Raw genomic sequence first — 16,598 nt, forward strand, 5'->3', positions numbered from 1 at the left:
AATTTATCGGTAAAAATAATAACATTTAAATATTTTTCTGATTATCATTATCAGACAGAATTGTTTCATCCCTCTGAGTGTGTGTATAGTGTTGTTGTGAACGTGTGTGTACCTTAAGTGTGTGGTATCCCATTAGAGGTGAGAAAAATGCAATAAACCGAGCGCTATCGATACTAAATGTTCAAGGGAGAAGCACATTGCTCTAAGGAAAACAAATAGACCATTACGCCAGCATTTTATGGCCGGGACAGTGACTGGTTAGGGATGTGGATCCATAAACCCCATCCGAAAGTCCAATGTGTTTGGAATACATCTCACTGATGGTGTGTACAGATGTAGGACAGTTGTGAAGAAAGTCAAATGGCTTCCGGTGCATCGCCTCGCAAAACAGTTCTTCATTACGAGGTGTTGGATGCATATTGCGATGCATTTAGAAATGCATCTATTCTGTCTAATGTGGGCCGCATTTTGCCAGTATCACTTTGTGTTTTTTGTCAAACGGTTTGTTTGGGATGGGTATGTTTCACAAATTGCTCTGGTCTGTTTTTTATTTACGCCTGAGAACTTCTGAGGCGAGGGGAGTGAAAAGCAGTTTAGAAAAATGAAACAACTTACGCAATTCAACAGAATCTCATTGCGTTATTTTAAAGGACACCGGCTGCGCCTTGGGCCGTGCAAACCCAAGAAGAAAAGCTTGCGCGAGAGGACGCAACTGAACTCCAACCTTCAAAAGAATTACATCTTTTTTCCTTTTACCCCATGTACAAAGACTTAGACCCTGCTAGTTATTATTTACGACGGATACATTTATGGAATAATTTCTCCGAGGAAGGTTATTCATATCCTCAAGGTGAAAATGGATACGTTTAACACTTAATGAATCTGGCCTGGCCCTCTTCCTCATATATCAGCATGTTATTAAGGCGTTTTAAAATCCCATTATGGTGTTTCTCCTTGAACAAGTCACGCTTTTATGGGATTGGCCTGTCTTTAAAACTGACCTTTTCTGTTCGCCTCATCGCAATTGGACGGCAAAGAAAATATGTTGAGGATAATAAAAAAATGTTGATCCTGGCATCTCTTAAACATTTTCTTGGCCCCTGAAGTTGGAGTCTGCGTGTGACAAAAGTCATTGCAGCATTCGAAAAGGCTTAATTTCGGGTTACAGATGGCTGGGGGAGCGGCAAAGGACGCTTTGCAAATTTGTGTAATCTTGTCGCAAATCTCAGCGCAGCTCTTGGCCTTTTTCATCCAAACCGGGCCTGCTGTGTTGCTGTTAGCAGTTCATTTTGGATCGATGAAAAGCTCCCATTGGACTATGATGCTGAGAAATGAATGTTAGAGTGTAAAGTAGGCCTTCAGGACACGATCTGTCCTGTTTTTCAACAATTAAAGAGATAGTTCACCCAAAAAATTCAAATGCTGTCATTTAATCATCTTTATGTCATTTTAAACTCTATTTGAATTGCTTTGTTCTGTGGAATGCCAAATGATGAGAATGTTCAGGTTTTTGTCTTCCATACAGTGATAGCGGATGGTGACCAGCTGTAAAGCTAAAAAAAGACAAAATGGAATCAAAAAAGGCATTTACACACACATTATTCTGAAGTCATATGACAAGTTTGTGTGGGAAACAGATTGAAACGTTTACAGAGCCGTTTACTGAGAAACTTATTTTGTAAATCTTGCTTGATAGCTGCATTCACTTTCATTTTGCAGAAAAAGCAGCTTAAGTGCAACGATACTGTAAATAATCACTTTTGTGTTTCACAGATGAAGAGCAAATCAAATAGCTTTCAAAGATTACTTTCTTTCTTCTGCAGAAGACAAAAGAAGATATTTTGAAGAATGTTGGTAACTGAAGAATGGCGGTACCCATTGACTTATATTGTATAAATTCAAAACCAATGCAAGTCAATGGGTACCAATGTTGTTCGGCTACCAACATTCTTGAAAATATCTTCTTTTGTTTTCTGCAGAAGAAAGAAAGACATACAGATTTGAAATGTCAGGGGGTGAGTTTTAGGTTTTTTAGTTTTTAGGTGAACTGTCCCTTTAAATATAGCTTTAGCTATTCCACCTGTATTATTCAGTGTTTAGGATAACGTTTAACTGGCAGTGTCAAAATATTTACAATAAAAATCAGTTTCTAGATTTTTTTGTAACTCTTACCAAATTTTTTTTTTTGTGATGACATTACAAAAAATCGTATTACTAGAACCACTTTCTAATGTTTCTTTAATGTTTCAATAATCAAACATTCCTCCCTTACAATATTCTCTTTGTGCTTTAAATTATATCCCCAGGTAGGCGTAAATGGAAGCGCAGACAAACTCTTTGAACATCCTTTGATCCCGCAGCGAAATCCTTTGAGTCCTTGAACGATGGACAGACGAAAAAACAAACAAAACAAAATCTGTTTTGCTAGAGTTTGCGCAATACAAAAACCAGCTGAGAATACTACACCCTTTACGGGGATAGTTTTAAAAAATGGCTGCGCGCAACACACGACACGAAAACTGTGATGACAGAGGCATCTAATCCAACAAATGCCATTCTTATCAGGCTTTAGTAGATTACTGTTGGCTTTCTACCCACAGAATCCCTCCTTCTCAGACACTTTCCACAGCCTAAGGGCCAGAGATCAATAGAGGTTCATTGATCCTACTTTCTCTAGTGGCTGCCTTCACTTTAATTGTTGTTGCATTTCACTTGCTTCGTGCCACCGCCCATAGCCGGCGTAACCGAGAGAGACGCAAAGCAAATACAAAAACATTCGCTGAATGCACATTGTTAATCAAAACCACCGTGGATGGAAACCTGACCACGGCCCATGTATGCAAATCCCGCCCCCTAGCCTGAGGAAATCACGAGGAAATCTTCGAGCAATCAATTCACACAATTTATACTCAAATATCATAATTTTATGCATACAAACACGAATAAAACACTTGAGCAAATCAACGCTGTTTGTATTTTGCTTATTTAATATATGGCAACAAAGCTAAAAAAGTTATTGAACTGTTTGATGTAACTTCATGTAATTCTCTCTTGTGTTTCTTTTCTCGTAGATGACCCGACCCATCCAGGTGAAGCCAGCGGACAGCGAGAGCCGTGGAGGTAAGCGTCTTGCTCTTGCTGACTATTACCCGGGCAATCTTTCCGATTTACTGTACGCTTTTCGATCTCTACCAGTGAGCAAGTAAAAAAATTAATAACATTAAAAATTAATAATCGCCATTACAATATCAAGGGAAGCGATGGTAATCGTATAGCACTAATGCCTGCGCTCTACTTTATTCTTGCTCACCTGCTTTCCTCTCTTCTCAACTCTGTCTATCTGATGGATGTCCAGATTATTCATTTTAATTAAGGAGGCCGCGGTGCTAGCGAACTGAAAGGAAGTGGCTTCTGCTGCCTGTCTAACCTTCCTCCCCTCGCCAAACCCATTAACCGCATACTGTAAATTAAAAAGTAATTAGCTTTGATATTGGAACGGGAGCACTGAGCCCCGAACCTTGCAAACTTGATGTCTGGTCAAATTGAGGGGCAAATTGTAAACGAAAGGTATTGACGCCATTGGGCCGGATGTTGGGGAAAAGTAGAGAGAGATTGGAGGGTGCACAGGTTGCCAGAAATCAATTTTATTGCAGGATACGCTCCAAGCTAATTTACTTAGTCTTCTTTAGTGTGTAGCATGTGGTCTGCCAATTAGTTTGAATAGATCTACATGTACAGTATGTTCATGGGGGTTATGTGGTGGTCAAAGGCGATTAATGCTGACGTTTTCTGAATGAGTGTCTGAATGAGCACACAATAAAAATTTCGCTGCAATAAATTAAGTACAATCAATATGGCTTTACAAGGCATTTCAACTTAAGTACTTGTTTAATGTTTTTACATTATATCAGCTCATCAATAAATAAGCAGTTTAAACTTATTTGCAGTTACAGCAACTCACCACTGGTCGAAATTGGATATAGAGGGTATGCACTGGCGTCACGTGAAAACGTCAGAACACGCCCCCTTGAGTGGCAAAATGTTCAGCAAAATGGCTGCTTTCAAAAGGAGAAGCGAAAGAAACCGTGACTAAAACACGCAATTATTTGCTAAAATTAAAACAGTTGGACTAGACACTAATCCTTACGACCTACATAGGAACCAGGTGTCCTTGTATGCTAAAATATAGCACGGAATTGCGTTTCCTGGTATTTAGTTTGTACCTGATTTCAATGCCGGGGAAGTACACAAAGCAAAACCGTAAGTAAACATTTTCTACTCGAGCAAAATATGTGTAGTGATTAAACAAACTGAGTCTTTTCCGCGTTGAACCTTGCCGTACGTTAATCTTTAAGTCAATATGAAAAACATCTGCTTAAAATGTTAACGAAAATACCAGATCTCTCCTATTTCAATAATGTAATATTTCTTTATTAACTTGACTTCACAGATTGATAACATAGTGTAAAGCGTGGCTCGTTTGGTTTTTGTGGACGGTGATGTCACGTGCATACCCTCTAGTGTCACGGACTGGCAGAAGAACCCAAGCGCAGGCAGGCAGTGAAGGGGTTAACAGATACTTTTATTTTACAAAACACAACCAAAAACACTCACAATGGGGTAAACGAAACTGATATACATATATAAAACAAGAGACTTCCCACGAGGGGGCAAAATGAAAACAAGACAAATAAACTAAACACAAAGACACGACCAAACGTCTTAAATCATACGAGGCACAAAACTCACAAAACTCACAAAACACGAACAGGAACAGGAACAGGAACAGGAACAAGAACAAGAACAAGAACAAGAACAGGAACAGGAACAGGAACAGGAACAGGAACACGGGCAAGAGCACGACCACGATACAGAAACACACAGTACAGGCACCAAACACATACAATGCACGAGCACAAGACAAAGAAACAAGAGGGTATTTATAGGAAACACAAACGAGGGATAACGACATGGGGCAGGTGTGAGACATTAAACACTCAGGGAAAGATAACGAGGAAACAAGAGGAATGGGGTCAATGACAAGACACTGGAGAGAACGTATATTATTGTCAAACGGACAATAATATGTTTCTCTCCACACATAACCAAAGACTTTGTCATGACTCTGCTACAGGACCAAGAAAAACATGACTAAGGAAGCAGAGCCATGACACTCTAGTAAGTAGAAATGACTTGTAAAGCCATATTGATTAGACTTACAAAGTTAAGGCAGCCAAAACATTTTTTACCAAGTTTTATACCTCCAAGGTTGCCAACTGCAAGATTTTGTTGTCAATACCACTAATCAATTTTCCTTTTAATACCTTTTAAGAATGCATACAGTTTGCAGGTTTTCTAGATACAGAAAATGTTATTGCTTACTTTCTTTTCCAAAAATCCCAATTAATTGTGCATATGGTTGAGTGACAATAAAGGGATTTGATTTCATTGTAACATGCTGCGCAATTCACTAAATCAGCTTGTAATGTTTAAAGAAACATGAATAAATATCTGTGAAAAACTCAGAAAACAGCAACAATTTGCCATTACAAATAGTTTGGGGGATTCATTAAAATGTATCAATCTTGTCTGGTTGTTGTTTTTATTTTTTTGTTCTCTCCTTGAAAGTTTGCTTCGCCCTTCCTCTCGGTTGTGAACCACTCATCTAAATAGATAACTGATGCTGAATGCCAGACCTACTCCAAAGGTCTTCCAGAAACAATGGCACTGTGAACTTTTTTACCCAAAAAAATCCCAATCTGGTCACCAAGCAGACAAAAGAGTCTTCGTGGGGATGCATCATCTGAAGCCCATAAAACCATCACGTCAATTTTCAATGTGCGAGTTCCACATCCAAATGGTCCGTCCCAGCAGTAGACAAGCAGGCCTTTGTACAGGAGATTGATGCCTCATATAGCTCCATTGATTTTGCCGTTGTAAAGGTGTGTGTTCGCATTGACTATGACACTTAGCTGTCTTTGGACTTCTTTGTGAGTGGCCAGCCTTAGGGCTCCCCAGGTGCCCGTTGGACTTCCTCGGGTCCCTTATTGCCCTTCTCTTGGTGACCATGTTGGAGATGGAGAGCGTGCTTAGGTCAGGCCCAATAGTTGCACATCATTTTAAATGAACAGCTCGGAGTAGCACCCCAGGAGCAATCCAACACCATTGTGATTTTATTGGTTCCCGGGGATTTCTGTCCAAACCCCAGACCAATCCTAGAAGTTTTCTGCTTTGATAGACATGCAATTGCTTTTGGCAGCGGTTACGTGCTGTGTAGCGATACGAGCTAATGCTACTTGTGCTTTGTGGGCACGTCCTGCGTTCCCTAGAGTGGTTGAGGATCCATGCGTGAGAACTTAATTATGTTTCTTTCTATAATGGCAGGGTGGCGCCCGATGGACATCAGCTACTCTCATGGGTTCCGCAGGGTTGACTGTTGGGACCCTCAGTGGCTTCGTTTCTAATTACGCTCGTAATCTTGTTAAGTGTATGAAAGGTCACCGCACCTGTTTAAAGAAAAACAAAGGAAGAGACCTTCTAAACCTCAACGAACCTTCTCCACAAGGGCTTTCTGTCAGCGGTTATTAAGTCTGCAGAGCTAATGTGATTTAAAAAAAAGCATCGAGAGGGACAGTTTAATCATTTCAATCTGCATGCGGCCTTGAATTAGAAAGAATCTCCTGGACCGGTCACTTGATTGACACGCCGCCTAGTTAAATTAATAATGCGATGGGTTATCGTGAGAAAGGACAGTACAGTGGCCGATTGAAAGGTTGCAACCTTGAATTAATGGGGAGGGCTTAAGTGGTTGTTACCATTGTCAACCACATGCAATTATCTGCCTGGTAATGCATCTTAGCTTTATCTTTGCTGTAATACAGTGTTTCCTAACCTTTATTTGTCTTACTGTGTGTACCTCCCATCAATACCGCTCAAGCACATTGACATCAAACTAGAAATCTAAATTAAGTACTGGATATCATCCTGCAGTATATATGCCTTTGTGCAGAAGGTTTATTGAGGTTTAGTTTACATTTAACTTATTAAAGTATAAAAAAATCTCATATAGCGACTCATATTATTATAAAATTTGTGGTTTTGTGTTTACGTTTATGAAAGCGGTAATGCTTACAATAAGATTCAAAATAACGTAATTAATATAATAATCAAATATGATTTAATCAAATTTCTATATATGCTAATGCATTTTACATTTTAATAAATCGTTTATACATTTACGTTTTAAATCTTGTTAATGCGTTATGAACGAATATGATTAACAATGAAATCGTATATATTTATAAATTTACATTAATAAATGCTGTAAAAAATAGCTCATTGACATTACATAACTAATGGATTTGCTAATGTTAGCATATTGAACCTTATTGTAACATTCTACCAACAAAGGAAAACCGAAAACCATCCATGCGACTCCTAAAACCTGCTACGTTAAGAGTTATTAGTTTTGTTCTCAATTTTATTGTAATTTGATGAATTTTTTTATTATATTATAAATATAATCCATTTTAATATTATATTAATATTTTCATTTTCATGTTAAATTTTGTTTAAATTGTTAAGCAATTTTGTCCTTTCGTTAAAATTAAAAATAAGTTACATTTATTTTATTTAGTTTAGTTTTTGTAAACTGTAATAGACTAATAGTCACATACACCTGGTTGGAAGTCAATTATACATTTTTATTTTGGATTTTAAAGAACACTGCCAGAGTATGCGCCCATACCGATCAGGAGGAGTATTCGAAAATAGAAATTTAAGTGCGTTTGATTGACAACTCCCTCTGTGCCACACAGGCTACTTTTATATTAGTCCTTACCTCCAGATAACAGCATGTTTGCCTTATTGAACACTTTATATCCTTGCTCTGTTATGCAGCGTGTGTCATTTAAAGCAGCTTTGGGGGACGGACCGCGCACTCACATACACACACTTTCTCCCCTGGTATCTCTGATATGAAACAGATTGATTTTGCTTCACGGCCGGCCTGATGACTGGCACTGGCTGGATATGAAGGTGGCTGCTATTGCTTTTTGAAGGGCTGTTCAATGCCTCTCGGAGGCATTCAAGCCCTAACACAGGATAAATCAGCTTTAGTCGCTTTGATCTCCTACCAACCCGACATCACCCCTCCCCCCCCACCCCCTTGAGGAGATACCCCAACAGCAGCCTTTTCTTTTATTTCATTTTTGCAGCTCAATTCAGAGTGGAAATCATTTCGGTGACAGGTTCCGTGTCTTAATTTCTATTAAGTCGATCCACGTAGGCTTGTCGTTCCGATTTATGGATTTTTTCAAGTGTTGGTCCCCAGAAGAGCGTCCGCAGGGACACTAGAATCCTTCGGCTGCCGTACCGCACGTCTGAGATTAAATCCTAAATTGTATCAAGTGGGATTTTTTTTCTTCTCTACAAACGTGAAGGTATATATTACAGGTCAATTGGCTCTCAGTGCTTTGACTTACTGCTAGGTTGGACTGGTTGAAATTTAGTTACATCCCAGCGTAAAGGATGGATAAGACTGCATGAATTTGCCTTATCGTGTCAGTCAGGGGTTGATGTGAAGTGTGCAAGTGAGTGAGCTGAACACCCATATATTTTCTGCTGGGATAATGAAATCATCTGGATAAGACCACTAAAACAACACTTATGCACATGCATACATGCTAGCGCTAGCTTGCGCGCCAAAAGAAGAAGTTGCCTGAATAACCCTGGAACAAGTCGAAAACGACAAGCGTGGCAGAAGTATTTGTAGCTTCTCCTTGGGAAAGGGAAGAAAACTCTAGATTATGCCTTTCAATTACGCCTGGCTGCTCTGAATGTGTGAAAAATATATGCTAATCCCCTTCACAGAGGCATTGTCGCATGCTTAAAAACTCATCCACCTGGCTGTGGGTATTTTCAGAGTCATCCACACACCTGGATAAAAAATCGGCTTTATGTTCACATTGCGGTAGCCATGAAATATTTCATACAAGAGGACTAGTAAGAACGTGCTAATGGTGCATTCAAGTCCTTCTGGGAAATTTGTATTTACAAGTTGGGAAGTCGTTATTATAGTAGGACATCAAGTTAGAGGAAGATTATGGTTATTATCGCAGTCCTTCCGATACCTCGGATGTCCAAATTCACAGTTTTTCAGAAAACAGAAAAACACTGTGCTTTTTAAAGGTTTCGTGTGACACGGCTAAAATGAATATTATCGTTTGTTTTAGATTTAAGATTCAAGGTTCACGATTTAAGGTTCAAAAACGCTGTATTTTCCACATACCGTGCATTTTTTACAACAGATTTTTTACAAAGCTCATGGCTCTGAAAAGCGAGGTGTGCTATGATTGGCCAGTTAACCAGTGCGTAGTGATTGGTCAAATACTGCAAGCGTGTGATGGAAATGTAACGCCTCTTACCATATTTGGAACATCAGGTTCCAGAGCAATTGTACTGACAGGTACGTCCACCTTACTTGCTTATACATTTGGGCGGTCTTAGTCAAATCATACCACGAACTGACGTAGATTTATGGGGGTGTGGTTACACGAGGCATTGCAGGCAGGTCTGGGTGAGCATTCACTTTTAGATAGAATGCATCTTTCATTCCGACACTTACATTTTTGCAATTTTACGTGTCTAATACATGCATGGGCAACTTATAACACACCAAAGACACAGAAAAACACGTGTTCGCGTCATATGACCCCTTTAAATTATTATGACTGTGTTGGTGTGTCAAAGTTGACAAGCAATTTTTATACTTTTTATTGGTTATATATTTGCAAAACCCAGTGACAAAACTATAAAGGGTGACTAATAATAGTGATTTATGGCAAAAAATAAAAATCACAAAACATGGAGATACGAGGTTTTAGATGGACAGCAGCGTTATAATCTTTGAAAATATGAATAAAACTCAGGCAGTGCATAAAACTTGCAGACGCAAGTTGGAAATCAAAGATATTCTCTTATGTAAATGTTAAAAAATCTATCAATTTACTCTTTTTGCTGAATAAACAAAACAAAATCACTGAAATCAGCTTAGATAAATGATCAATTACAAATTTACTGTCAACTCTGTCACTTTCAATGCTTGTGTTATGTTTTTCACCAAATGCCCTCAACTCAGAAACTCTGGGTTTACAACAAATTCTATTTGCAACTTTTGGGTGGCGTTAATGTGGAAAAATCAGTTTATGCAAAAACACAAATTCTTTGTTTCCTTGCCGTTGTTTCAAACTCGATTGCCATTATAATGAATGGGGACCGAGGCTTTCTCACTTAAGTCAGGTTTGTTTTACACTTGGAAAACCCAAATATGGTATGGACCACGTTTACAGTACTAGTTTCCTGCTTTTAAAACTTTTTAAGCGTTTATGGTTTCAGTCCACCGTTTTTGGGCGTACTGTTCCTTTAAGTTTCCTAGCAAGTTAGCAGTCTCCCAGACATGGAACGACAATTGAAGGAACATCTTTCAACCTCCGGTTCCCTCGTCATTCTCGACTCCAACATGCATATAACCATGCGCACAGCGGTCGGGAATTCATTCCGTCCCGTCTGCACGAGCGGACCACCAAAGGTTACTGTTGAACACAAGAAGTAAAGGTCAGAAATCATGTTTAGTTTTCCTCCAGCTGCGAGGTAATTCCAGCCAGCAGATTGTGTCCCCGTCGAGGCAAGGCAGAGGAGTCTGGCGCAAAAGGGCGAGCAGGCACAAGGTTATCCAGCCTGTACTGCTGCCTGAGCCCCTTCGCTGTCGCCCCTAACAAGAATTGCTCCCTTATCGCTGCTACAATCACCTTGAGAAACAAACTACTCTTCCTTTTACCTTCACGTAAAGGCAGGAACAAAGGTGGCAGGGTTCAGCCGGCCTGTCTAGTAATGGTTTATCTGGTTGTATCGAGATTGAAGAGTTTGGAAAATATAATTCAGGTTGAATAGCTTTAGATGGTCTTGTTACAGTTTTCTTCTTTTTCCTTGCAACTTTAGTTGATCACTGGCATATGTTGAGGTTTGGTTGACGGTTCCCAGCATGGAACGCTGGTGCTCTGGTGCTGTTGCTTACTTAGATAAAAGGAACAGCTAATCCGAAAATTGTGTCAATATCAACTATTTTTATATATATAATGAAAGTGAATGGGGACTGGAGCTGTCCAACTCCAAAATGGTAAAAAGTTTGATAAATGTGGTCCATATGCACTATATCTTTGTCTTCTAAATTCATAGAATTAGATTTTGTATGGAACAGACCATAATATAAGTCATTATATTCTGAATATCTGCTCATCGAGTTGAGAGTTACTCTGAAGTACCAGATACATCTGATTCATGAACACATCATTCAAATCAGTTTCCTAAACAGGAACAACCATTTTTATTCAAAATATCTAATAATTTTTTTCACAGATCAAATATGGCTACTACACTATAAATAAAATATAATAAATATATAATATAATATAATACATTACAATACAATATACTAATATTCAATGTAATTAAAAAAATTGAATTTGTTTTATTTGATTAATATTTTGAATGTGGAATTTTTGTATTTTCAAGTACATTTTACTTTATTTTTGTGCAATTTTGGTATGTGCTTTTGTCATTTTATTATTTTTATTTATTTTTATGTTGCTATATAAGTTTACTTTTTATTTACAGTTTTAGTTTATTTTCAGTTAATTTTTACTTAGTGGCTCACATTAATCTTTTTTCAGTTTTTTTTTTTGCTAAGGCAACATTGGTCATTTTCATTTCGTTTATTAATTATTCATTCTCATTTCCAAATAACATTTAGGCCTATTTGTAATTAGATTAAAATATAGTTAAAAAAATGTTTTACACTATAGTACACCATAATAACCTTAATGTTCATCACACAAAGCTGTCATACAGTTATACAGTAAAAGCCATTGTGTCAAACAGTGCACAAGCTGATGTCCACTAGCTCTTAACCTACTAATTTTGGATCAAAACACAAATACATCTAGATGTTCTTCATATCAGACACATTGTACTACGTTTATTGTAGAAGATTGTTTTTAGAACGTGTGAACATGTGGGTTTTTCTGGGCGGCTGTTGTGAAGCGGGCCAGCGTGTCGGCTGATTGCACAGGTTCTGATAGGAGCTCGCAAGGTGTTCTGATTGGTTGGACGTGTCCGAAAGAGCAGAGCGAAATCACTGCAATCACCGGGCGGCTGTAGCTCTCAACGCTAATAACAGCCCTTCATATGCAGCCGTCTCATTAAAGCTGTCACGCCCTCCAGTGCCACACACACGTGCACACATATAATTCACACTTATAATACACATCTCATATTCAGGACGCACAAGGACATGTGTCATCTAACATGTCTGAGCAGACCACAAAATAAAACAGGAATAACACGTGCAGGATGATTTATAGACTCACTTTAGTAGTAAACTATATCAGTAAAAAGACATTTGATTTTTTGTTCGATTTCTGACAATTCCATTTTTTTCTATACTGAGTGAATGATATTTTACATTATCTACCCTTGAACGTAACCTTTCTGCATTATTACATTTTCATCCTAGCATTTCTTATATGGTAATTTAGCTGTTTACCACATAGGGACCACCAGCTGCCCCCTGCAACATAGGTCAGTGTAGATTTTACTGTCCTTGTGGGGACATTCAGCACAATGTAGGCAAAACCTGACCCACACCCTCGCAAACGTCACAAGAATGAGAAATGTTCTTTTGAAAACACGACATAATATACACGATAATGCAGGCACTAATATAGACACGCACAAAAGATCGAGCAGGTCAGGTGGGTTGGAGAGTTCGAAGAAGCCCAGATGGGGTGGGCCGGTGTCGGGCCTCTGCGCGGGGAGAGATGCTCCTTCGGCAGATGGGAGGAGATTACGACAGGCTATATCCAGAACTGCTCTGAGACCCGACTCATCCTAACACGGCTGTGAGTTTTACATCACACACACATAGATGCTGTCTCTGGCAGGCCTGAAAATACCTCAAGGTTTATCCGTGGCAAGTGAACAAACTCGTTTTGATGAATATTACTTGTAAAACTCAAGGTTGGATTGCGGCAGAAGCATCCTTAGACGTCGGAATTCAGATTTAGTTCAACCTTTATTTAAATGTGTTTGCGCCTATGGATTTGCTGTGAATTGTGCTTTGAATAAAATGATATACAGTATGAGGTCCTTTGATTCAGAAGGTAAAAATAGAGTTTGAGTTTGTAAGTTAAGTTCTTTGCATTCGAACAGTTCATTTTATTGCGTACATTTTTAACTGTGATTTAATGGGTCATTTGTGTAATCGCTAAAAAAGTATTCACTGGGCTTTCCGCATGCCACTTTTCATGTTTGTCTGAATCAAATTTAGGTTAGATTTACTTTTATGAATTTTAAAATTACATCGTAACAAATTACTATGCATTGATAAAATGATTCATGTCAATGCAAATAATTTAGTATCATTAATCCTTTATTTAGTTTGAACATTATTTTTTAATACTATTTTTTTTCACTCATTTTTGCTTTTAGTTTGAACATGTCTTCATTATTACTTTTTAATATTTTATTATTATTACTTATCAGTAGATTAATTATTATTAGAGATGCACCAATACTAAATTTCTCCACCGAAACGATAGCTGATTATTCAGAATGCCATCTGCCGATACCGATTCTGAAGATTACATTAATATTTCTTAACTTTCTGAATATTATTAATTCATTTAATGACAAGGTGATCTTAACATTTTCTATATACAGAGCACAACTCATTTCATCTCCTGTCCTCTTTTGATTGTGACAGAATCGGCTGTTTGGAAACCAATTGCAGATGTGACAAAATTGCTTTTATCTTCCAATACCGATTACTAGCCAATATATCGGTGCATCTCTAATTATTATTATTATTATTATTCTTTATAAATATTAACTACTAATACTGCTAATAATAATAATGTACATTTGTATTATATATCTTTTTTTACAGATTTTTGCGGATTATTTTTCTGTATAATTTTAGGTCTATACTCCAGCTCTAAATGCACTTGAATACTAATACGAAGTAAAAACTAACCACATCAGCACCAGCTACTAGGAACTGAATTAGATTTATGTCTTCAAGGCTGTTTGGTCTTTGAAAAAGCTTTTCAAGCAGGTAAATAACCTTGTTGTTTGTCCTAGAGAGATTTTAAGCACAATTCCAAGAAACACAAGGTATATTTCTTAGGCTAAACTAGAAGGAGGCTTTTCAATAAGTGCACATTTTTCTGTATTTCTCTTTTGTTCAATTTAGCGTGCTTTAGTTTCTGCCAGTGGAAGCCTCTATTTAATCTCTTAAAGTAGTTAGCCCAGCAGAAAGGAAATATGTGTGCGACAGTTCAAAGAAAGTCAAATGACAGCATATGCCGTCTCGTTTTTATGGGAGATGCTTTAAAAAGTTTGTGAAAGGAGACTAATGGATATCTAGTCGAGATTGATCTTGAAAGGCAAGAGGAGGGGGAATCATTTTTTAATGCGCAATGGCTGGACGCGGCTTGTCGTGACACATCCCTAAATTTTTTACTGCAGAATCACAGGGATTTGTACGTCTGTGTACCGAAGACCCGAGATGGCTCGATGCACCATTGGGCTCGTCCTCTTGAATCGCTTCTTTCCCCTTCTTTTTGCTCCTGTGCCAAGTTTGTGAGCGAGACCAGACGCGTATCATTTACAGGTACATTATTTATGATGCATACCACACCTCCAAAAATACCCCAGCAGCAGACAGACACCAGTCCAGGACAAACACACAAGTACGGCGGGGACTCCAATGAGACCCCCGCACTGCAGAAAGGCTTTGAACGTTACTCTCCATAATTGACGATTGTATGTGTACTTAGGTCTTGTTGTCCGGCACGGGCTACTGATTACCCTGCCAGCCGGGGAAAATGAGAGCGCAGATAATGGAGAAAGAAGTGCTCACTAGTCGGTTGTAAAAGAGTCGCAATTTGAGGATCTGTAACCTTTGCTGTGAGGCATGAAAACACGTTAACATTAGCGTTGATAACCGTACACTCTCGTTACACGTACCTGTGGATTTTCGAACACCGGCACACTGTGGGTTCTGCCACGCTTGGCGTTCTGCCCTTGCGTGGAGAGAATGTTCTGAGTTTGATACAAGTTGATGTTTATGAGCAGCTTTTGTGGACCTACAAAGCAAAAACGCCAGTGTTAAAAAGGGTCAAATTTACTCTAGCAGTGTTTATATAATCCACATTTTGAGAGTGTGGATTACATATACACTGTGAGTGCTAATTTGACCTTTTTAACACTGGTGATTTTACTGTGTAGAAGAACATTTTATATCCCATTTATGTTGTTCTAAAATGGCTCAGATGATTGAATACATTTTCTATCCGGTTGTAGGGGTTTACCTTGTCTCAATTTTTTCCTAAAGTTGTTTTGGGATAACAGAAATGGACACAAATGAGACAGTTGTTGACATGCTGTGAAAGTATAACGCTATAGACGGTTTTAATGTGACAGCATAAACGAATGTTACTGCGCATGCGCACGTTCGTGGACCGCCCTTAACTTCCGGTACACATTCACAAACAATAGATTGCCTGTAGATTATTGCCTGATAACAAGCAAAAGAAACCGAGAAGAACCGTTACTTGGCTAAACTTGTCTCTCCAATATTTTGAATTTCGACTGCGATACCAAGCGCAAGCACTATAGATGTCAATGTACTATACGGTTTCCTTAAAATCGTCAAAACTACAGAACCCATTCAACAAATGGTTTATTTAATAAAATGAACATACAACAAAATTCAATGAATCGTTTATTAAATACAATTATTATACAATAAAATAATAATATAAATGAATGTTAACATAAATTAAATTAAATATACATAGTTATATTACTAGACACTAGCCAAACCAGACCAGAAGTTAACTGCAGATGAAACGGTGAAACGGTGTGGCAAGGTGTATGTGTATCCTTTAGAATAGAATAGAATAGAATAGAGTAGAATATATCTTTATTGTCATTGTATAGCTGTACAACGAAATTTTTGCTCTCCGTAAAAAAAGGGAACATGTACACATACACATATATAAGCAAAGATATATAGCATAGCAAAGAATGGGGAGTGTAGAAAGTCAAAAACTGTAGTGGTGCAAGTATGATATGATGTAAACAAGTCAATGCTGTAATAGTGCAAGTACGCATATGATGTAAACAGAGTCAATCAATACTGTAGTAGTACAAGTATCCATAGATGTAAACAGAGTCGATCAATACAATAGTAGTGCAAGTATGATATGATGTAAACAAAGTCAAAACTGTAGTAGTGCAATGTATACAAATATGAATAATTTTATGTATGTACAAAAGTATGTTACAAGAAGTATGCTTCTTTTAAAATAAAATAAAGTTTACTAACAGTGTTCTTTTTATGTACTTTTCATAAATATGCAGCAAGAAAACTTACTTAAGTATAAAATAAGTATAAAAGCTACTAAACTAGTAGTTTTCTTGTAGCATTTTTTTAGTCATCATATATTTTCAACTATGCTCTAAGTATTGAACTAGTA

The 16,598-nt window shown here is 37.9% G+C and overlaps 1 protein-coding gene across 4 annotated transcripts in view; it reads left to right on the forward strand.

Annotated features, from left to right (window-relative positions):
- The window catches only part of celf5a (cugbp, Elav-like family member 5a), a 173,623-nt gene that overhangs the window by 96,718 nt on the left and 60,307 nt on the right, over positions 1 to 16,598 (forward strand). For all 4 annotated transcript variants that reach the window (XM_057325900.1, XM_057325898.1, XM_057325901.1 and 1 more), the window contains exon 3: positions 3,072 to 3,120. In XM_057325900.1, the coding sequence (XP_057181883.1) occupies positions 3,072 to 3,120 (49 nt within the window). The remainder of the gene's footprint in view (positions 1 to 3,071; positions 3,121 to 16,598) is intronic.

Source organism: Triplophysa rosa, linkage group LG25 (genome assembly GCF_024868665.1).
Source record: "Triplophysa rosa linkage group LG25, Trosa_1v2, whole genome shotgun sequence".
NCBI lineage: Eukaryota > Metazoa > Chordata > Actinopteri > Cypriniformes > Nemacheilidae > Triplophysa > Triplophysa rosa.